This window comes from Rattus norvegicus, chromosome 6 (assembly GCF_036323735.1).
Source record: "Rattus norvegicus strain BN/NHsdMcwi chromosome 6, GRCr8, whole genome shotgun sequence".
Taxonomy (NCBI): domain Eukaryota; kingdom Metazoa; phylum Chordata; class Mammalia; order Rodentia; family Muridae; genus Rattus; species Rattus norvegicus.
The window spans coordinates 19219483-19243910 of record NC_086024.1 but is presented as its reverse complement, the minus strand read 5'-3'; the positions used below and the strand labels follow the sequence as shown (position 1 = coordinate 19243910).

General features: G+C 40.9%; 1 protein-coding gene across 29 annotated transcripts in view; it reads right to left on the bottom strand.

The window, feature by feature from the left end:
- Window positions 1-24428, bottom strand: part of Slc8a1 (solute carrier family 8 member A1) — a 324207-nt gene that overhangs the window by 55794 nt on the left and 243985 nt on the right. For 3 of the 29 annotated variants that reach the window (XM_039111865.2, NM_019268.4, XM_063261596.1), the window contains 6 exons: window positions 15792-15898; window positions 12520-12540; window positions 12088-12105; window positions 11967-11981; window positions 7991-8059; window positions 3194-3324 (listed from right to left, as the gene is read on the bottom strand). In XM_039111865.2, coding sequence (XP_038967793.1) covers window positions 3194-3324; window positions 7991-8059; window positions 11967-11981; window positions 12088-12105; window positions 12520-12540; window positions 15792-15898 — 361 coding nt within the window. Of the gene's footprint in view, window positions 1-3193; window positions 3325-7990; window positions 8060-11966; window positions 11982-12087; window positions 12106-12519; window positions 12541-15174; window positions 15279-15791; window positions 15899-24428 lie in introns of those variants that run through there. The other 26 variants (XM_039111871.2, XM_039111880.2, NM_001270774.2 and 23 more) reach the window with 15 other exon arrangements.

The following is a 24428-nucleotide window of genomic DNA, read 5'->3' as shown; positions in this document are numbered from 1 at the left end:
GGAGTCAAGAGAATGGTGTCTGGGGGCTTGGATGTGAAGCCAGAGCCAATTTGTAGCAGTATGCATGTTAGTTCAAAACGAGTCATTGGAACTGACTTGAGACATGGAGACGAAAGCAAACGTGAAAGGAGCCATCTCCAGCTAGCACGCTCTATATCTGTAACAAGATTCTTGGTGGCTTGTATGTCCCCAGGGTAGTGACCTCCCGGCTTGTCTTGTATCTAGAACTGCTGGTGCCCTGATAACAGCTCTAACATTCCCTGCTCTTGGGCACGATAAATTGGAGAACACGACACACACGACAGGCATCTGCCTTTTCTCTCTCAACTCGGTCACATCTCATCCACTACTCGAAGCATTCCGACCAATGCCGGTTCAAAGCGCTGTGCGGAATGTAAGAAAAAATGACCTCAGCTTTTCCTACATGTAGTGGACACTTGGAGCAAAACTTTCCAGGAGGGAGAGAACACACCATGCTGCAGCCAGGGCAGAGAACCCCACCAGGCTAGAGATAAGCACTCCAGTGTTGTCACTCCAGTATCTGAACACAGGCGTCCCTATGAAACGTCTGCTCAAGGTCAAACGTTTAGGAGAAACTTAACCCTTACTGATGTGGAAAAAACCCAGACATAGTTTAAGATGCAAAATATTTGAACCAAGAGTGGCAGAGCCAATTTTCCCCCTCAACTGCTAAAGTTGTACTTGTGGAGACAACTCTACGGGAGAAAGGAGAGGGAATCAAGATCGATTAAAGTTTAGACAATACTGTGTTCATCTGGAGCATTTTTAAACTGTCAGTGACATCCAGGGTATTATGAGACCCTCACCGGTGACAGTGTGATTTGGTAAAGCCACAGTCTTAGCACGACAGGTAAAACTCCCTGGGGCAGGGTGGCATGTGTAGTCTAGCCCATACTCTTCTAGAGCTTTGAAAAAGTTCTCAAGTTACATTCTAGAAAAACACAATTCTCACATGAAGAAAATCAGTGTTGACATTACTGCACTTGGAAAATGTACTCCCCAGATGCCCTTTAGGTCTTAATGAGAACAATGACTATATTTATAAACTTGAAGGTGATACTCAAAGTTATTCTAGAAAGTTAAAAAGACCAGACAAATGAAATATTGGAAAGAAACTAGGGACCAGGGGGCCTTCTAGGGATCAGGGAGACTCTGACTCAATTCTTATTTTTTGGCCTGGAAGAGTTACCTAACCCAGTATATTGTAAAGAAGTTACTGTGATTACTCTTTCTATGGTCGCTGCATGGGAAGGCAAAGCTGGGCATCCTGTAAAGGGGAGAGTACACATTGTCTATAAAACGTTCAGGAGCTATTTAGCTCCAGGAATAGAAATCTCTGTTGTGGCAAGTCACCCACTGAGACCTTTGATTCCAGGTGAAAGAAAGTTGCAAGAGGAACAGGGAAACTGGTCACACATGGACACAGAGTAACAGAGTGAGCCATAGAAGCCCACAGGCTGAGGTTCACGTGGGAGTAAGTGATTTGTGGATGTTCCTTTCATGGCTTCAATGAGCCAGAGTCAAGGTTATGCCTCAATAGGCTCTGGCAGTGGGATCAGCCTTTGTTTCACTGTTAACCCTCCCCTCTAGGAAAGGGAGTGGAAGGAAAAGCATGATAGACAGATAAATAGATAGATGATAGAGATAGACAGATAAATTGATAGATGATAGATGATAAAGAGATAGGCAGATAAATAAATGATAGATAAATAAATAAACAGGTAGACTACAGATAAATAGATGAGAGATAAACAGATAGATGATAGATAAATAGATAAATAGATGATAGATGATAGATGGATATAGTTATTGGTCTTAAAAGTTTTAAATGTATTTTATCGTTTATAAATCCTATTTTAATAGCAAGGACACCTCAGGCATATCAATTTGGAAATTAACTTTAATCAACCAACAAAAGGAAGAGATGCAATTATAACTAAATATCTGCTTAGGAGTCTGAGACTTCTATATTAGCCTGGTTCCTTAATATTTTCTTTATTTCTTTGAATAGTCACTACTCCTTCTACAAAGTAAGTAAAGAAAATGTTGTTTTGCTCTGGGTTTGTAATTCAGGATGTTACAAGAAGGGATATAATGTTTTATCCCATTTTGCAATGGAAGTTGGCTCCACCACAAGTCTTCTTAGCTATTAAGGATCTGGATACGCAGAACTATGTGGTGTGGGGGTGGGGGGTTAGCATGGGGTAGGGAGGATTGAACCAGAGCATTGGGTTAGGTATGAGAGGTAGGAAGGATGACACTCGTCCCCATATTTGTAACTTTTAAAAGAATTCTGGGCTGAGGATGTAGCCCATGGTGAAGAGCTCGTCTGACTCATGTGAATTCCTCTGTTCAATACCAAGTACCACGAGGAACAGATGAACTAGAGAGCCTGATCTTATCAGCTCGTGAGCAGTCAGCTTCGTTGCTGACTCTGCACCTTTGGTAGGCAGTTCTGGAGAGTTCTCAGATGTAAGGGGCCATTCTCCGAAACCAAAGCCCTTGCGTTTCCGCAAGGTAAATGCTCTACTTCCTAATGCGTAGTAATCTCTCCAAGTGCTGGTTTGTTGAATTTTTATGGAGATTATAAAACTGTGTGAATTTCTGAAATTCAAAAACGTTTGGGATGGAAGTGGCTTGCCTTTAATCCCACCAATTGGGAGTCAGAGTCAGAAGGATTTCTAGGTTTGAGGTCAGAATGGTCTACAGAGCGAATTTGTGATCACCCATAGTTATAGAGTAAGACCCCGTCTCAAAAAAAAGATACACATAATTATCACTACGTTATACCATGTTCCACACACTTCCTAAACACTTTTATATGTTCTTTTAAGTTATTTTAATTTAACCATTTTTTATTATTGAAAAGAATCTCTCCAAAACTACTTCCATAGAGTATCCTTTTAGACAACGCCCTCCCTTTGGGAGCGGTTCTGACTGTCACATTGAATGTCACCTGCTCGGTCCTTGTTCTGATGCTCTTTACCTTACAGGATCTCTGGGTTCTCTTTCTTCTACCTTCACAAATTTCAAATTGGATCTGACAGCCTCTTAGCGAATGAGGCCGGATGTGGAATCATAGGTTCAGCTCTCTCCGGGAGGCTCTTCCTGCCCAGACTACACCAATCCACCTTGAGCAAGCTGCTGGGGTGGGCGGGTGTTGGAGACGCACCTTGAATTCGTAAGACTCTTCAATGATCACTTCCAGCTTGGTGTGTTCGCCTAGAATGGGGCGCCCCATTTCTGCAATGCGCCTCTCCTCCTCCTCTTTGCTGGTCAGTGGCTGCTTGTCATCGTACTCCTCTGGTAAAGGGAAGACAAGAACGTGAACAGGGTGCTCCTTTATGTGTTCAAGCCCCAGGATCCTGATGTAAGAGACGCAGGGAGGAAGGATGCCCTTAGCGTCAACTAATTGTCTCTTGGGGAGAGAGTGAGGCTAAACAGGAGACCGGACAGCGTTTCTGGGGCTGGGCAGTGCCTCACGGAAGCTGCAGATGACTGAAATTTGGTACAGTCTAATCTGAAAGCATGGGTTGGGGAAAGGCATGCTCACAGCCCGTCGCTGAGAAAGACCCTGCCGCTACACATTGTCCCTGCTGAGGGACAGCCTTTCTCCGTGAAGCTGGCCAGTTTGGCTGTCTGCACATGTTTTTTTTCCCCCCAGCATCTGACCAAAGAGAAACACAATTAAAAATCCTAACGTAACCCCGAGGGAAGTGAGGGTTTGGCCCTTTCATTTCTACTTTCTAGAAGCGTCAGAAAATGCCTCGGGGCCAAAGGGAAATTCTGATCTCAGCTTTACACTTGCCAAGAGTCCCTGTCACAGGCTCGGCTCTGAAACACAAATTTCATGTTTCCTTGAGATTTCTGGCCCTGGAGCTTCCTCTCTGGTGAAATGCACTAGGAAAGCCTTGACCATGTTAATTTTAAAGCAAACAGAGAGGGCGAGGGTGAGGCCTTCGGGGAGCTAATACTCACTCTGTGAGCAGGATTATTTCCAGAACCACCAAGCCGCTCTAACTCTAGGAGAGGAGCGGGTGCTCAGAAATGAGTCTCTGAATGGAGGTCATTGGGATAAATCCCAGGCTGAAAAAGCCAACACTATGTGGAGGGCAAACACTTGTCCTGTAAGCACACTTGTTCTCCAGGTCTGGGATGCTGGAAAGCGATTGGCTACTTCCTCTCAGAGTCAAATGAAGTGTACGCCTATCCAGGGACGCAGTATTGTTGCTATGGAAAAACCTCCACACTGAGCCCTCTGCCTCCAGCATATCTGGGCAAACATTTGCAAGCAGAGTCTGTTGTTTGGGGAGTCATCCAGAGGGGAAAGGCTCCCTGACCTGCCTTTTGCATTTAGACATCGGCTTTAGTAGGGGTTCCTACCTTCTGCTTTCTGCAAAGACCTGCATCTTCCCCTCTGCTCTGGGACCCTTCTATAAGTGGTTCTATAGATTGGTCTAGCAATTGTTTCAAGGGATGGATTTTGGCTAGCAGTCTACTGCAAGGACTGGGGTGAGGGGAGAGATGAGGGGAAGCACAGCCAAGACCCGGGATTTCACATGCTAGAGGTGGCGACGGCAAAGGCGGAATGTAGCTACTGGTGCACTCCAGCACGCATCCAGTAATGTGTCCTAAAATAACCTATTCTAAGTCCTCAGTGGTCTATCGTCCCGCCAAATCAAAGGGAAATGGAAATGGGTCATTTGATCCATTGAGAAGCTGTTGAGCATGAGCAAAAGCAAAGCAGAGTGAAAAGGAGACTGATTTTTAACTGTAAAAGTGGTAAGGGTTTTCTAAAGGGATTGGCAAGTTATAAAGGGTTCTGGTTAGGGTCATAGAACTAGTCATCTCAAGGAAACATATAGCTAGTCAAGGCAGGGCTAGTGAAGTCCATTTACCTTGTGTTCAAATCAATTACAACTTGGTTCTCAAAACTTTCTGATATTTGGACCAATGCTCGTGTCCCTGGTAGTTCAGGTCGATTTTATTTGGGTCTTTGTCCAAATCTCTGGATTATGCTGAATAATAATGCCTTTCCCCCAAAGCAGTATTGCCATTTAGATGTTTATTTGAAATGCAAAGCTATGTGTGGGAGCTATCTATTGTGGCTCTCCTTTCTGTGACTTTCAAGCGCTAAGCTGGTTTGAGTGGTACTCAGGGTCACATAGGTAGAAAGCATACAGCAGTTAGGGAGGAAATGGGGTGCCCTGTCATTGTTCAGGGAAGCATCTCATGGGCTCGGTGATCCAGGGCACGGTGAGAAATAGATGGACGTGGCAGGAAATGAAGATGAATCATCCTATGAGCAAAAAGGGGCACTGCCCCCCAAATTCTTCGTATTTTCTGCATCAAACGCAAAGATTGGTGCACTTGGGTCCTCTAACTGCTCCCCGACATTTGGCTTTTCTTCATTTAAGAAAGAGAAAGTAGTATACAGGCACAGAGCATTTGATTGGCCAGAATTCAATGATATTCTTTTCATTGTTAAAAAAAAAATCAGCCTTAATAAAAATCTTACAAGAAAGCTAAAATGTGGATATTTCATCTTAACAGGTTTCGCATCAACATAAAGAAATTCAAGGCACTTTTTTTTCTTCCTCTTACTCCAAAGCATGGGTTTATCCCTCATGCAGTCACCAAGAAATACTCCTACACCTTCATTTATTTATGCTTCAGGTCTGTCCATGGAGTAGTATACCAATGGGCAGCCAGGGTTTAGTAAATATCACTCAGTTCCTTAATATGTAGTGTGTGTCAAATACGAACATTTTCATATGGCTTAGCTATCGTTTTAAGTCAACCCTACACACAAATACTCCGTCTAGAGGCTTCCAGAGCTGGGATACGGCTCAGCTCTCTTTGGATTGCCCTCACACTGTCTATCACAATGTACGGGATGCCAAGAAATTACTCAATAAGGAGCTTTTATGAGATCCTCCAAGCTACAGTTAGCAATATTTTTCATTTGCTTATTTTTTTTTAAATAAAAGGGCCACCTATTAAACACGTCATTGTCCCCTTAACATATGTCAGCACAGACATAGTCCTCCTCTTCCCCAGCTATCTCCCAGGAACTTCTGGTACAGGTGGGAAAGGAGGCACAGGAATGAAAAAAAAAAAAAAAACAGAAACAAAAAACAAAAAACCCCTAGCGTTAGTGTGGAGTGACTGAAGGAGCAGGGTGGGAAGACTGTCCTCTGCTTACGGGAGACCGAGAAAGCTTCAGGACAGAGGATAGATTTGAAACAGTCTTTTAAGCATGTAGAAAGCTGGCTAGGTCAGTATGACGGTAAAAATGGCCTGAGGTGTAGGGAGAGTGGCCACAGTCTAGGCATGGGCACAGAAAGGTCATTGGGTGAGTATTATGTATATCTAAGAGACAGTTACTGTTATGTGTACTAGAGGTGACTAATAGATATTGTGGCTGATCTACAGCAATACTGACACACTAGCCGTTACAATGTAGAGGTTTTGATGGTGGTGAAGAAGAGTTGAGTCTTTCCATTTTTTTTCCTTAGTGTTCTCAGGTGTGTCTTTTATTAAGCAGGGACATGGTTTAACAGTATTTAATAGTAATAAAGTACTATATTTGTTTCTTTTTTGCATTCAACAATGGATCAAAAACAGATTCTTTATTGTAGCCAATGTCACTTTATTTCCTCAAGTGTAAAGAGTGACAACACAGTGAATTTTTGGTTCTATTTCTTAGGGCAAAACAATTCTCTCTGGGCAACTCTGGGTCTCTCTCTCTTTACGTACATGCGTACACTTGTAAAGCTTACCGATTCAATTGTGATGTTGACTGTAGAATATATAATGTCACAGTCTTGACCAACCAAAATAACTTAGAGATCCTGTGCATTAACAGCAACGGTGGCTACAAGCCAGTATGGAGAGGACACAGAAAAGCCCTGGGATAAGAGAAGTCCTGGGATCCAATCACCAGAGTGGGGTCTTTGCAGAGTTTTCAACCTTTCTAATGCTGTGACCCTTTAATAGAGTTCATCATGTTGTGGCGACCCCCAATCATACAATTATTTCATTGATACTCTATAACTGTAATTTTGCTACCATTATGAACTCTTAATGGATATCTGATATGTGATATGTGACCGCCTATCCCCAAAGGGGTCATGCCTCACATGTTGAGGACCACCACTTTATAGTGATTGATTTTTATAAAAGATTAATAAAATAATTAGCTTTAGGCGTCTGAGTCCTTGAAACATGTATTATGTAAAGGTGCTTCTAATACTTCCTAGTTCAAGCTGGATCTTGAATCGCCATCAGGGTGATGAAGGGTGACAGTGGAAAATTCTGTACAGAGGACAGTGTCACCCACATGGCTAATTCAATACTGGGATCTGTACTCATGTGGCTGATGACAGTTTTTTGTTTTTTGTTTTTTTTTTTTAATTCCAATAAACAACATAAGACTTAGAAAATGTGGGAAAGGCACTGGTGGGAAAACCTTAGGCTAATTTTGACCCTTTGTGAGTAACTATAGAGACAAGTCTGAAAACAAAGGTCATGTGATGGTAGGTCAGTTCTAGCTGGCCTCTCCGATTAGAACCCAGGAAGACTGATATTTTTAGTCTCTTGATATTCTGAGAAAAATCTGCAGTTGGAGTAAGAACTGTGATTATGGGGTGGAGATCTGGTTTGTGAGGTTGGTCCAGGACCCATAGGGCCAGGAGATGTGTATCTACCGTCAAGGTCATTATGGGCAGCACTAAAGAGGAAGTCCTCTGTGTTCAGCTATAGACTCCATGCTAGGAGCTGATCTGGAAGCTGCAAACCCTCACACTTTTGAACATTTATGGCACCCCATCTCTCAGAGGAGCCACTTAATTAATCAGAAATATTTTAGAAGGCCCAGGCACTAGCATCTGTGACTCTAAGATCTGAAGACCCAAAGTATACCTGAGAACTGTGATTTTTTTTTCAAGGGCCACAGAGAAACGAGTACCTGAAATGCTGATTACGGTAGAGGGAATCGGATGATCTCTAGCATGGACCTTCCTGAAGACAGGTTGGCCTAGCAAAAGGACAGGCAGACAATCAGCAGGATTCATTATCAGTGCCGCTTGAGATTAGTAAGGTAAAAAGAACACCCAGATGCACACACTGCAAGCCATGTCAGTTAGTGTGGGTGGCTGTAGGTCACCCTCTGTAGGGCACGAGGAGGGGTTCTGATGGCCTACCCACCGTGGGGGCAAATGTTCCTTAAGCCAAACCAAATAGCACTTGATTAAGTTTGATGGACATGATAATGAGCCCCTTCCCTTGTGGTGAGAGACAGAATCAGTCTTGCAGTGATTGACACGGATGAGCTGGGTCCTTCAATTACTGACTCCAGAGGCATCATAAAACAACGGGAAGCACTTGGGGTAATGACACGTGTTCTAATTTTTGAAGTCTTTCAGTGGCATCCATACAGCCCCCCGAGTAGCCTATCCTTTTTGTTTCCTTCCCTACATATAAAATGCAGGTTTCTTTGAAGGTCCAGGAATATATAACCACTGGGAAGGTGCTCACTGCATTCATTGCCAGACTGCAGAGTGTCATTCACACACCCATGGAATGTAAGGGCACGTCATTATCACTCAAGTGTTTCCATCAACCAGACCAGCGGATTTCACTGAACTCCTCATTCCATTGGTTGCCAGGTCAACCAGCTGTTTTTGTTTGTTTGTTTGTTTGTTTTTTCCTATAAATATCTACTGAGATAAAAATTGAAAATTGTTAGATTTTTGGACTCAGGGCCAATGTTTTCCATTTAATGAAGGCAAGAAATTTTACCTCTTGGAGATGCAATTTTTTTGGTTGTAAAATAAAGCAAACTTCAGTGGAATGGCTCTGTTCCTTTAACCCATATATTGGAGTGAAGGGAGTGCAGTGTTAGGCTTATCAGGTTTTGGCTCCTCTAAATAAACATGCACATGTATATTACTGGACCACAAAAATGAATTGCAAGTGATATTAAAGAAGTATATTGAACACCATGTAATTTAAGGGAAAACTATAGCTGTATGGCTTAGAAGTTTCAGGGGAATCAAATATTTAAGGGAATAAAATAAACCTCTCCAGATTAAGCCAGGATATAGAATTTTATATGAAAATAGCTCTTTCTATGAAATCTAACTTTCCCTTACATTTTCTTTGACTAAAATTTGTGATGGTATCTTTTTATAAGACATAGTTGTATTTTAGATCGGAAGAGGTCTAACGTATAAAGTAAAGGTGAAGGGAGAAGGAGATGGCTTGTACTGTTGGACCAGCCAAATAACGGGGCTAGTGTTAGGGTAACCAGCCAAGGGCCTTTAACTCAGAGTTAGAAAGGTGCTGCCCAAGTCTTAGATGGGTAGATTAATCTTCTTGAGCCATTTTTCCTTGCCTGAAGGTGTGGACAATAAAGTCCATAAGCATTGTGATAAAATAATGTTCATCGTAAATGCTAATAAGTCAAAAGGTTATCATAAATCAGAAGGCCAAAGAAGAATGAGGCCATAGAGTTGAATATGGGCCTTTCAGTGAGACAGGGCTAGGGCAACGCTGAAGACTTGCAAACTTCCAAAGCACGTCCAGTCCTTAATGTGTACCACTAATGAGAGCTCTAAAATATTGGCGTGAGGTAACAGACCAAGTGGACTTTTGAGTTTTCATATAGGCTGATTCCAAATTCCACACCTATACTCATCTGTGCAAGTCCATGTAAAAGCTTCAGGCCAGTCCAGAGGGCTAAATTGATTCTCTTCTTCTTCCCTGCACCTCAAAGCCCTGACTTCAAAGCCTCAGTGTGACTTCAAAGACAAATCTTTAGGCTTTATCGCTCCTTTTCACTGTGCAGACCTAAGTGTTAGAAGTTTCTTAGAGGCATCATAGCAACTGAGCCCTGGGATTTCTGGTTTGACTGGGGAGAAGGAAGTTAGTATCCAGATAGGTAACAATTAGGCCAATATAGAAATTTCTAGTAAGTTCTGGAATAGTCTCTCACTCTAACTGCATTGACTTCTATATTGGAAGATGTCAGCACTAGAGAGACTTCTATTTTGCTTAAAGTTGCAGCCTCAGGGAGGAACCAGTGAACTCCTCATACAGTGGAAGCTTTCTGAGAAAGTGGTTGTGTCACGTTGGATGCAGGATATGGCCAAGGCAGGAAATACTGATATGAGGTATATGGAAGAAAGCTGTTAAAAATAAAAATAAGCACTCTATTAACTGAGATAGGAAAAGGGAAGATGGTTCAAATGACAGAGAAGGAAAGTCTAAGTAATGGAGTCCTCGTTTATGTAATACAAGATAGCCAAAGACATATAAGCACTCTAAATAAGGTATTCTAGACTGGAGGTGTGTAGTTAAAGTCTCATTAGGCTGCATAGCATGTAAGGAATAGCTGTATAGTATGCTCTTTTGAGAGACTACTGTTGGCTTTGGAAAGAGAAGCCACAAAACCATAAGGGTTGGAATGCCAACCTCTACCATCTCCAACTCACTCAAGAGGAGCTCATGACCCTCCTGACAGATTCAGAGTCTTTCCAAGATGACATCAGTGACTTCACATGTTGCAATGGCAAAGAGTGACTTCACATGTTGCAATGGCAAAGTTTATATATAAACTTTAATATATACCATATATTAAATTATATTTTATATTTATAAATCTATCTATCTATCTATCTATCTATCTATCTATCTATCTATCTATCTATCTATCTATCTATCTACCTACCTACCTATCTATCTATCTATCTATCTATCTATCTATCTATCTATCTATCTACCTATCTATCTATCCTGTACTTAGATGCATGTACAAGTTCCAAGTTTTTTTCTGACTTGGGAAAGGCTTGGATGATTCAGATTCAGGGAATCCTGTAAGAAGTCTTCTGTGTTTAACACTTCATTTTTTCTAATTTCTGTGTCTCTGAGAATCTACAAGTCATGCTGTCCTTCACTGCTGTGACTAGGGATGAGTGTGGTGTAGCCAATCCACACAGAACTGCCATTACACCGTTCCGTACTGGGAAGGACTGCTTTGGTATTCATTGCGCATGAGTTCATACAGTGGCTGACAGCTACCCAGTGCTTACTGTGGTTTTCATTACTAGAAACTATGGCAACATTCCCTTCTAAATATTTTGCCATCTCTCTGCTTTAAAATTTTTGATATTTGTATGATATACTGGAATTTATTTTTTTTATATTTGCCTAACATTGAAAATCTCATCTAGGAAGTGGTTCACTAGAGACATTTTCAACCTGTAGCTGCAGACACATTAAGAGTCATTGCTGGATATTCATTTTCCTCTCTAAGGCAGCAGAAATGATTCTGAAAAGGTGAGAAGATATGCCAGGTCAGAAGATGGTGCATTTAGGAATGAAATAAAGGTTTCGAGCTTTCTCCCTGGGATCTTGAATGTTTCTGCAAGACATTGTAATGAACGTCGAGTAGCAGAAATAGTTTTTGACTCCATGTTATTAGTACTAAAATAATAAAGTGTTCCAAGAGGGGCTTGAATCACTGTCGTGAGGGGAAGGGAAATGACTGTTCTGTCCTCTTCTAAATGTGGTATTATGATCTCAGTGATGCTAGGTCGTGAATTGTGTGGTTGTTACAGCCTCTGTCATAGGCTAGCAATCTTGTCTTTCTTATTCTGGAGTGTTGTACACCATTTGCCAGAGCACACTGCGTATTCTCAGTGCTATATGGTTACCTGGAGATCAGCCAGTATTAAAATATGAACAGTTAGAGGCTCTCCCTGTGAGTTTTGTTATGTATAGGTACAACACACACGGGCTGTTGTTAATTTGTAAAAAGGTTAATGTGCAAAATCAACAAGAACATAGTATGGGCCACAGTTAAATATTAATTCAGGTTATGTTTGGTTTTGGGTTTGGGTTATTTGGGCCAAAACTGGATTTTTAAAAAGAAGTTATCTTACCATACATCTTTTTTCCTTCATTAAAAACAAATAAAACAAGAAGAGATTTTTTTTTTAAAAAATGTGTAATATATTGATGGTGACAGTAACAGTATAATTTATATTACTAAAAAAGACATACCTGTTAATGTGAAGCCACCTGAGAAAAGAAAAAAAAAGAGAGAAATGTCAAAATTTAATTTACATTACAGGTAACAAATATTAGAGACATTAGACACTTGACAACACACCTGAAAATTTGCCAAATTTATAATGAAGAAGATCATGCAAAGGGCCAGTCATAACTGAATACATTCTTTTAAGACTATGCAGTTTAGTGCACAATCAGCTCTTGTAGATATCCCCTCCCCCAAATTACTGATCCTTTATAGTTTATATACACTAAATTAAAAATGGGCTATCAGTGGTCTGGCCTCAACTAAAACGAGGGCAATAGCCTTAAATGAAAATCTGGCCAATCCAGAGTTAGAGTTAGAAACCCAGCATCATCTGATAGAAATGGGAAATAGCCTAGAACAAAATGAAAAGGACATGTAGGGGATGGAATGCTTACCAAGCTCATTTAACAACAGGGCTGTGAAGGAAACAGACAGAGACAAACACAGAATAAGAAACCAGATGAATAATGAGAGAGGAATACTAGCAGAAAGAAATCCAGGCAGGTCTGACTAGGGTGCAGAAAACCATTGGTTATAAAAAAAAATGGTGCATCTCAAGGAAGGTGCTCTTTGGAACATTTCCAAATAAATGACCTCAACAGGAATGTTTGTGTCTGAATAAAAAAAAAAAAAAAACACCTTGTATGTCATCCCATAAGATGTTTCTTCCACAGTTGTTGACATAGCACATACAAAGTATAGTGGGGATGTTGGAGGTGCAAATCTTTAACTCAGTTTGGGAGTGGGCTTCTTCAATTAACATTGCCTGAGAGCTAATGAGTCAAGTGTTTGGAGGTGTTTCCTGACCAAAGACTTCAGCTACCTTCCATGAAAATAAGTAAATGCCCTAGACTGCCCTCCTAGAAGGATATTTTTGACCCGGGTAGAGCTCGCTCTGCATTGGAAGATGCTTTGACACCTCCAAATAAATTGCTTATGCTTTTTAAATTCTCTAATCCTAAGAGTCCCTAACTTGACACCTATTTGCGTGCCTTCATGCATTAATATGTTACCTGGAATGTTTCTGGTGGAAACGTAACTCCACAGAATTGGACGGGTTTGGAAAATGGGCCAATCTGTAATGTAGCTTGTTAGAGTATATTCCTTCAATACAATTGGGACCATAGCACTTTATTTTAATAAAAGTTAACCTGGCTAAGCGGAGTCAAATGAAAGCCCTCTTGGTTTGTCTGCAGGAGTATTCTAATCACTTGTTCTCAGCCCTGGAGTGGTAGCGCTGTCAGAGGGAACCTAGGAAAACAAGTCAGTGTTTTATTTATAGTGATAAGAATTTGTTTGGCTGGTACAAGACAGGAGAGTGTTGCCAAGGAACTATAATTTGCTTGCACATGAGGGCATAGTTTAGCAAAATGACAATTGAAAGAGCTGTCTCCAAGACAGTCCTTGAGATAAAAGGATGGCTCTTCCGAGGACCACAGTCAGAGCGAGGTGGATGCTAATGAGGTATCTTTTGATCCCATCTCTGTAAGACATATTTTCTGAAGTCTCCTTTCTTTCTGTTTACTGACGATGGGACTTCTTAAATGAGCTGCATCAAAATGAGTCCCACGTGCCCCTTTCTCCATCACTCCTGGTGCCATTTTATACTTAAGTTAGAGACATTAGAAAAACCATTTTTCCTCCCAGAGGTCACTGAGTTTTCAGAATGTGAGATTGTGTTTCCTTAAATGTTGAGTCTACGTAGGAATTGGTCATATATTGTATTTCTTGGACTACATGTTAAAAACTTAAATAAAATCCTCATCCTTCCTTATGAAATAGAACATATTTTAAAATAGGGAAGAGGAGAGAAGGTGATTGGCTTCTTCTCTTTGCAAATATTTTCAAAAATTGTGAGAACGAACCAAACATAATTATGAAATTCTCAAAGAATTAACACAAGTGCTTAAAGTAACTTAGTTATAAGGATATCACTGATCAATTTTTCCTGTTACTATTTGTATTAAAATTGTATTAATTCTGTAAGTTATTTCAAGATTTTTGGTGCATGGGCAAGATTAGTGTAAGTCGAGGTTAAATATTTGCAAGGGCCGCATCCTAGAGCTACATAAAACAAAGCCCATACATATGACTGTGGTTTCATATATATGGCACCTTATTTGTTAGAGGCTTTTTAACTTTTTTTTTTAATGAGATAGGGTCTTGTATGCTTAGGTTGCCCTTGAGCATTCAGTCTTTCTGCTTTGACCTTTCAGGTGCTCGAACCACAAGTGGATGTCATCCCGTCTAGTTTTATGGCTTTTCCTAAATGACACATTCGATGACATGGAAAACATATCAAACTCAGTCATTAGCTTATTGGCAGTGTGACTGACTCCTAGTGCTCCTTGCTCTTAGAAATTGCTTTTTGAAAAAGCTATGGCCGGAAAGATTGGCACACGCCTCTCAGTACTTTGGAGGCAGAGGCAGGAAAATTGGGAGTTCTAGATCTCCCTCATCTACATAGCGAGTTGGAAGCCAGGCTCAGCTACAAGAGACCCTGTCTCAAAAGCAAAGAGCAAAGCAAAGCGAAACAAAATCTACCCCAAACCAGATTCTCCATGGTCTCCTGCTTACCAAGTTCTCTGTAACTTTTTGTATACTGCCATTAGATCCCTGTGCTCAGGGTCTACCTTGAACTTGTAGATCGTTTTTCTTTTTCTTCTCCTTCCATTGACAAGACAGGTTTTACCACTAGGCATTTTAAGGCTAAGTGAATCTTCATAGGCACACCTGTGAGTGGGTCTGAAGTAGTGAAAATCAGACACATCCTCCTAGCTAATTCTAGCTAGTCCGTTCCGAATGACAGAAACATTTGTTAATATTTAGTAAATCTGGTTGCAAGCAAGGTTAGTCAGCCCTTCCTAAGGAAAGTGGACATTGCTTGGTGTACTCATTAGGGAAGGGAAATGACCCCACTAAGCTTCAAAGGTAATGGAGTTTAGTGTTCAGAGGCCAGGGAAGAGGAGATAGTTAAGTGTGAGAGTAGGGAGACACGGAGAGGGAAAGAGTACAATTTCTCGCTGGTTTGTCTTAGCATACTCTCACACCTTTCATTCCTCTTCTTATCCATTTTGGTTCCTCAAGCACAAGGGAGAAACTGCACTCTTTCTCATATTCCTCACGGTCAAATATTCTAATGGTAATGATCTTCCTGTGGGGACACAAGACAAAGGCAAAACAAATGGTTGGAGTCACACGCTCATGCTCTAGATGTCCACCAAGCTGGATGTTATTGTGATGTTACGGAGGGAAACTGGCAGCACATGACCTTCCAGGCCTATGTAAAAGGGCATCTTAGCTGCTCTCCATTGGTCCCCACTGAGTTCTCTGTGTCCGTGGACCCCTTTCACAATCCTTCTGCTTCTCCCACAAGTACAAAAGCTGGTTTAGAATTTGGACATCGCACAGTTCCAGCGCCCGTCTTTTCGGCTATGGAAGCTTGAACGATTGTGCCCCGAATGAACCTGCAGAACCTCATGGGACGCAGTGGCCATAACCGGTTGACGTAGCTGCAGTTTTGGCCCACCGCTGCCAAGGAAAGAGCTATGCCCTGTTACATAGTGGAGGCATGTGTGCGTTTCAAGTCATGTTCTGAAGACGCAGGCATCGAGGGAGGCACAGGCAGCGGAAGCTGTCGGGCTCAGCCCTAGAGCAGCTCCCCCACCTTTCTTCTCACTCATCTCCACCAGACGGGGTTCTCCAATCTCAATGAAGAAGGTCTTGTTTTTCTCATACTCCTCGTCATCGATTACCTTGACTGATATTGTTTTGCTGAAACAGAGAAGAATAGAAATTGACGAACAGGGGAAGAGGCAAGCAAGCAAAGGGATGTAGGCAAGAAGAAGCAAGGTTAGAGAGGTCACTGAAAACAGAGTTCCTTGCCCAGGGCCTCAGAATTCATCTGGACAAAGTACAGTTCTCAATGTTAATAAGCTTGTTATCATCGTGAGGAAAAAAAAGCAGAAAAACAGATTATAATGAGAAAAGAAAAAATGCTTATTAAAGTATTTAACTCTTAGCTGAATCCTGGAAGCCATTGCTTTAGAGTAAATAATAAAATACAGTAGGGCCAAGTGAGATGTGTCAGTGGGTAAAGGCACTGAACACCCAGCCCAGTGACCTGTGTTCCAATCATGGAGACAGCTGGAAGAAGGAGAGAACTGACTTCAGCAAACTGTCCTCTGACCTTCACCCAGACGCCATGGCAGGCACACCTCTTCTGTCATACATGTGAAACACACATGCACACACACACAGGCACACACACACCACATTCACACATCAATACAAGAAATAAAAACAATGAAATATTGAGAGAGATGTTATCCTAAGTATGGGGTAATTTTCCCCTTCTCTGTATTTTACTTTATTTCCAAGAATAATATTTAAATTTTTGTTGAGTTTACTATATAATTACACCATTACAACATTACCCTCTCCCCTCTCCTTTCTCTAAACTCTCCCACATATCTCTTACTGCTTTATTTTCAAATCCATAGCCTCTTTTTTTATTAATTGATTAATTGCTATATATATATATATGTATATATCTTGCCCAGATGAATTTCAACTCTCATTAGCTACGTATGGCATTTAAACTATTTTCCAACTTCATAAATGCATTGAAATGTTTCACAGAGAATTCTTCCTGCCCGCCAGCCCTCAGTAGCATTTGCACCATGGTCCTATGGCTGGGAATGATTGATGGGCAGACAAGACAAATGCAAATATTATGCAAATCCAAACTCCAGTCATGATACCAGGCATAACTCTTGATGGATCTGAAAATAGATCATTCTAATATTACCTTGTAACTAATAAAGCTTTAGTGTGTTGTATATTGTAACTTATATAGAGATCCCTAAATACTGATTTAACAAGACTTTTAAAAATACCATCAACCAAGGTAATAACTGACTAAAAATTTTAAAGCAATAGGTTTTCATAGACAGAAAGATTTTATTTGGTGACACGGAGATTTTTATTTAAATTAATTCTTTAATTAAAATTTAATTTGATACTCAGATAAATAAAAAATAAATCTAAAAAAATTAAAAACAACAAAATTTAATTTAATTTTTGGGGTCTTTTAGAACACCATAAACTGGCCTATAACCTTGCCTTTTAGTTCATTGATCAAATCTCCTGTTTCACCTAAACAGAGGCTATATAATGACTTTTTTTCATTTTATCTTACCGTGAAGGAAGATCGGTGAAATTCTACAAATTTCCCAGGCTCTATTTTCAAATGTTTACCTCTTCCTGTCTAGGCTTAGTACCATAGACGTGAGATCAAATGATTGGCTTTGGAACCTCTCATTGCCCTTATTTTCCTCAGCTAAAAACGTGCGTGGCATCCCCAGTGTCTCCCTCCAGAGAAGCTAGGGCTCACAAGAGTGCATTTTCTTTGTGTCTTAAAGACTCTCAGTACATAGGTGAACAGTGAGACGTGACTAATATAACAATCGTTTCTCTCAGTGCAGAAATTTGTAAAACTATCAAGAGTATGATACACCCAACTACATGTACAAGTGGCTGCTGCCTAATTGTTAGACGAAGCTTCTGGATTTTATCAATTCTCTCTCTCTCTCTCTCTCTCTCTCTCTCTCTCTCTCTCTCTCTCTCTCTGTGTGTGTGTGTGTGGGTGTGTGTGTGTGTGTGTGTGTGTGAGAGAGAGAGAGAGAGAGAGAGAGAGAGAGAGATTCCTAAAATAAGATGATTAGCCTAACCTGTTAATTTGCATCTGAAAATCCAAAATACTCCAGGAAGCCCGAGAGGCCGTGGCTATTCCTGGTTGTCTACATCTGGAATAAATGGTGGGCACTCCTGTGACCCAATGCTTTGGGGATATCTGTTCTACTTGAAAAGTAGAAAGCAGCTGCTATTTTACATTACATCAAATTTACCATTGAAATCTCACCAAAGGTCTCGTTTTTTTTGTTCTTAACAAAATTCATGTTCCTTAGGTATTAATTTCTACTTTATATTCCTGTGCTTTTAAACCGTGGTTGCAAAGCTGTGCAAAAAAAAAAAAAAAGTGATGCCAAGTCAGGTTGCAGTGATCTTCCTTTTCACCCTATAACAAACATAGATAATATTCTCAGCCCACAGTTATTTGGACTAAAGAAGTAAAGAAAGCCCAGTACATATGGTTGGAGTAGCCTTTCAAGTGAGTCTGTGTATAGGAAAATTACTGATTTTATGGCCAAGGGACATTATCCCAACTTACTCTATAACCAAAAATCACCTGCCAACATATTTTTTCTTATCACTGTCCAATGCCATTGTTGTCCTTGTACTGTGTGCTAGTTAGTCTTAACTGTCAACTTGACACAACCTAGAACCACATGGGAAGACAGTGGCAGTGGCAGAATCACCCACAGCAGCTTGGATTGTGCATATCTGTGGCAAATTGTCTTGATTGTTAATAAGGGTGGAAAAACCTATCTTCAATGTGGATGGTACGGTGCCATGGGCTGGGTACTGAATTATGCAACAGAAGTGAAAGTTAGCTTAAAACTGGGAAGGAGGTAGTGTGGGTGCGTCCCTTTCTCTCTGTTCTGGGCTGTAGGTGTGACTGGATTAGCTGCTTAGCTTCCTGCCTGGATTTTCCTGCAATAGTGGGGTATAGCTTGGAATTGTAAGGCAAAACAAACCCTTCCTTCCTTATGTTACTGTTAGCCAAGGTACTTTATCACAGCAACAGAAATGAATCTAGAACCCATTATAATAACTTCATTTTCTGTACCCCACGAAAACAGATACAGTATCCCATAAAGCTTATTTATAGTTGAGAGGTACTTGACACTTATTATTGGAGCATCAATATTTGCCATGATCAGATGTGGTCTTTGGAAATATTTCGCCATTTGGTAATTGTGATATTGAAAAAAAGAAAGATGACGAAGAAGAAATACATCCATAAATGACTTTATAATAAAGACACACCTATAATAACATTTGCATAACAGCATATCATTTTAAAATCATTAGAAATGGAATCAATAATGCCCTTGGCACGAGAAGCCATTTAAATTGTATATCGATTTAGCTTCTCTAGTACAGTAAAACTATTAATAGGAAATGCAGTTATTAAAGGCCATTTCAGTCAATCTAAAGTAGCAGGATGAAGTCAGCCCTGAGTTAATTCTCTAAATCAAGACAGACAAAGTCAGAAGCCATTGTTTGCTCGCCTGTTACTTCAGAAACAGAAAGGTGGTGGTGTAATTTTCAAAGGGAAAAACCATGAGAAACCTGCAACTCAATGGTCTTTTCTCACCTTTGAAGCCCAACCTTTGAAAACAAGCTGTCAATTTATGCGCCCGAGATTATGTTACTCAAGATGGGCATGGTTTGCTGACAACCTCACCTAGCCTGTCTGGATAAGCACTGGAAGCAAGCTTTTGCTTCCCAGGATTCAGAAGTAGAAATGGAGTCTCAAGGATGCAGAAGTTGTGAAGTCTCTTAATCCACCCCTTTGCCATACCAAAGCCTCATCAAAGGAGCTGTGCCTCACTGAGATCACAGATGCATCCTGGTCTTTCTGCTTTGTTTACCGATAGGAGGCAGTCAGGTATGTTTATTGTTTTCAATTGATAGCTTGAGAAAATCAAGCCTGAAAGAGTTGGATAAACATAGCCCTTTAATTAAGTACAGCTTGCACATTGCACCGATGAGGAACTAATAGAAAAACAAATAAATGTCTTGCTGTTTTCAACAACCACGATTATGATAAAGACAGAGAGGAGAACTCACTCGATCTTTCCCATTGCGAACTACCAACATTTCATTTCCTAGAATTTAGTAAGACAGTTTGAAAATCTTATGACAACAATAAAATATTTCTCAACAGGGCCAAAATGTTTATAGATGCTATTTTCATTTCTAGAGAATAAGTTAAGAAAGAAGAAGTTATTTAGTAGAAAAAGGGAGATCATTCTTTCTGATCTAGGAGGTGCCTTTCATGTGTTCACAGCAAGCCAATACCCATGTTCCCCTTTTCAGTCCCTCTCCTCTGAGGGCTCTCAAAGGACCCAATGCCTTCAAACGGACTGCTGAGGAGTCTGGTGGCAAGTCACAGATAGAGGAAAGAAAGTCATGGCTTTATTAGTGGTGGCTGAGACAGAGAATCCCTTCAAAGGGCACTTGAGTCTTTGTTAAACCAGAGTGGTTTACCTATCCTCTTTTTAAAAAGAGATTTACACCTACCTTTGTCTTTGCTTTCCAAGGTCTGCACTTGGTGTTAGAAGAAGATGACAAGAACAAGTGAGGGAGGGGCAGCACCCCTTCCATAGATTTAGTTGCTTCCTTAGCTCTTTCTTTAAGATTTGTCCTGATGTTAGGAATACGCAGAGGCATAGACTGATGCACATCTTATTTCTTAATCTAAAGATATTCCGATGTTGCTAGGAATAATTCTTACTACCCATAATTTAAAGAGGAAATGAGACTCGAAGAAGCTAGTGGCGTCCAGTTTTGCCTGTGTATTTCCTGAACTGGCTTCAACAACTGGCACCTTCCAATTATTTCACCCACTGTCAACCACCAGGTCCCATATTCAACGGTTCAGTATATTTAGAATGACAGTAAATGATTGATGTCTTATTTTAGATTAATATGCAGACTTACTATTTCATCTTTCTATTCACAAAGACTTCTTATGTGAATAATGATAGGAATTAGAATACAGGAAATGGTAGGGTCTCTGATGGCTGCCTTGCATAGTTATATCTTCCAAGAGATAAAGTTTTAATTCAAATAATCACATAATACTATATAAATATAAAAACCAATAGGGCTTCACCAAAACTGTGGACTGAGTAGCCAAATAGTAGCTTCAGCCTCATAATGTAGTGCCTGATAGAATTAGACAATTTAGGGTCCACCCTGACCACTAAAATTAGATTTACATTTTGCCATTTCCAGATGATTCCTATGCATGGTGAAGACCAAGAAGCCTTGATAAAAGAAGACAACTGGACTCTTAAATTGGATTATAAACTAAGAAGTGGTTGAAACTGACTTGTCACAAATCTTCCAGGATGCTAGAATCACCGAGGAATATCATCAACTGTCAATCTCTGTTTTACCTCCAGATTAGCTGGACAAGCTCATCAGGTGTGGAGGCCCATTACAAACATGTGGCCCATACATATACAGCCACCAAACTAGATAAGATGGATGAAGCAAAGAAGTGCAGGCTGACAGGAACCGGATATAGATCTCTCCTGAGAGACACAGCCAGAATACAGCAAATACATAGGCGAATGCCAGCAGCAAACTACTGAACTGAGAATAGGACCCCTGTTGAAGGAATCAGAGAAAGAACTGGAAGAGCTTGAAGGGGCTCGAGACCCCACATGTACAACAATGCCAAGCAACCAGAGCTTCCAGGGACTAAGCCACTACCTAAAGACTGTACATGGACTGACCCTGGGCTCCAACCTCATAGGTAGCAATGAATAGCCTAGTAAGTGCACCAGTGGGAGGGGAAGCCCTTGGCCCTGCCAAGACTGACCGTGATTGTTGGGGGGAGGGCAGTAATGGTGGGAGGATGGGGAGGGGAACTCCCTTAGAGAAGGGGAAGGGGGTTGGGGGATCTTGGCCCGGAAACCGGGAAAGGGAATAACAATTGAAAAGTAAATAAGAAATACCCGTTAATAAAGATGGAGGAAAAAAAAAACGTTGCAGACGATTCTAATATTTGACCAGGGCTGATAACTAGCTAATTGTCAGCTAGAATGTGTGACCTAGTGTCTAAAAGATTGAATTAATGAAAAGTAGGCATTGAGATCGAGTTCCTTTATTGGGCTGGTATTAATGGTGTCTTTAATTTCAGAAGTATACTTTTTATGGAATTGGGCGCACCGGAGTTTGGTTCATATAGAATGCATGGGACTGTGAGAAAGCCACAGACTGATCTAATGAGCAGTCTGGGTTGAAACACAACACAGAAGGATTGTGGGTTTTGTCTTTCGCTGAATTCTGTGGTGTTCTTGGGAACTGTCTTCCGTCTCAGGAAATGGTAATCTCAGCTGGCAACCTTAATAACACAGGTGAGCAGATCCTCTTAGCATCCAGGCAGCGGTGGGTGGGTGGGTGGGTGCTTACACTCATGCAAAACCATTTCCCTCTCAACAACGGATTAGAACTTTGTGATGTGTTTCATGAAACAGTGGTTGCTATAAAGTAAGAACTAAGATGTCAACTGCACTAAAGACGGTACTGTCTCCTCTCTCTTCCTGAATCCCCGGAAAGCCTATAACTCTTGTTAGCAAGAGACTGTGTGGGTGGAACTGGGACTTTACACACATGAGCACTCTGTATACAGACATAGACCTGTTCCCGGACTAACCACAAAGATCCCTGCAGCTTCCCAAGTGACAGAGCGATGTCCGTATCTTATGAGTTTGAAAATTAATTTGAAGTGTAACTAAATTGAGTCTTCAGGAGAGATTCTTACAACTCAAAAAGATAAAGAGACTAAGTAGAAAGGGGAAAGAATCTGAAGAGGTATTTCACGGAGGAAGCTAAACAAATGGCCAATAAATACATGGTTGGCCATCAGGGAAACACATGCAAGCCCAACTTGGTTTGAGATTCCAAGTCTCACCGGGATGGTTGTGATGAGAGTCACAACTGATAACATGTTACGTGGCAATGTGAAAAAGTTAGGACCTTTATAAACGACCAGTGCAAATGCAAAATAGTGCAGTGAACTATTTGGAAAAGTCCTCTGGAGTTTAAAAGGAGAGTCACCATAGGACCAACAATTCCACTTCTAGGTATGTGGTGAAGAAAATAAAAATTGGGAACTACCAAGTATTTATCAGGCTGGTGGGTGGATCTAAACCTAACAAAACAAAACCTAACAAAATAGGATCTACTTATGTAACAGAATATTACTTGGCAATGTAAAGGGAGTGTTGATGTATGCTATGGCATAGAAAAATTAAAGAGTATATTGAGTGAAAGAAGCTAGAACAAAAGATGGCATAGCGTGTAGTTCTATATTCTCTCTCTCTCTCTCTCTCTCTCTCTCTCTCTCTCTCTCTCTCTCTCCCCCTTTCTCTCCAGAATGGGCAACAGACAAGAGAATATCTCAGCCATTGTCTAGAACAGAAGGCAAGCATGGGTTTTATGTTATAAAGTTTCATGATTTTATATCAGCAATGCTTGCAAATTTTGAGGACATACTAAATACACTGAATTGTATATTTTACACTGATTTTGCTTCAGTAGTACCTGAGGTTTACCTCAAAGAGCCAGTGCTGGGAGAACCAAAACATTCAAATTTTACAATCTATCAGTCTTCACAAAAGGCTGCTTCCTTGGGTGAGAACAAGTAAGACTGTTTAGCGTTTTGGTGAAGATTCAAATTCTGTGAGCACTGCCAAGAAGAAGCTGGGGTGCTGTATGCCAGGAGACAGAGCAAGCCATTTACATCAGGCCTAAGTGCTTTTTCTATGTTTGTCAGCTCCATGTCTCAACCCAGACCTCTCAGCATCTTTACAGAGCACAGCCGGCTTCCTCCAGTATCAAGGGCTGCCTGCCTTCTTTGACATGCTAAGCATTTTCTGCTGGCTGTTGCCTTGGGCCTGGCTTTCTGAGTGCTTATTTCTTTACCCAGAAGTCTGGAGTATTATGAAAATGCAAGGGGCAGCACTCCCTTCACAGTATTTCTTTAGAAAGGAAAGAAAAGAGCTCTGCCTACTTCTGGAGGTGCCCGTGCAATGGTCTCTCTCATCAGGGCACTCTCCAGCTCCCTTATTCCCATCATTTCCCTCTCCTCATGAGGAGCCAGGTCCTTGCTCTGCATAGCTTCAATTGTAAAACTTTAAACCTTTTCCTTCATCCTTCAGAACTGATTGGTGACTCATTGACTTGGGCTTAGAGAAAGAAGATGAAACTGATTCAGAGAAGAGTCTTGACTAGGTATTTGTCATTTTTCCTTAAGTGATCTAAAATTGTCTTTCCCTTATAAACATTTCAGAAATGAACAGGTTGCTATTCTTATCCCTTCAATCAATACTTTTACATTATTGTTAGTAAGCTGGAGAGAAACTTGAGGCATAGATTCACCAGAGAATTTGCTTAATATCCCATGGCTACCTCGATAGGAAACGCACCCATGATCTCATCCGTTTAGTTTGAAATGGCAAGAGTATGCAAAAGAAGCTCACATGACTGGGATCCTTTCTAGGCTCCAGCAACTTCTGGTTCAGCTAATTGGGCAGGCTCTACCTGGCTTCTTTCTACATATCAAAGCTATAATATAGTAAATGAGATCAATATATGTCAC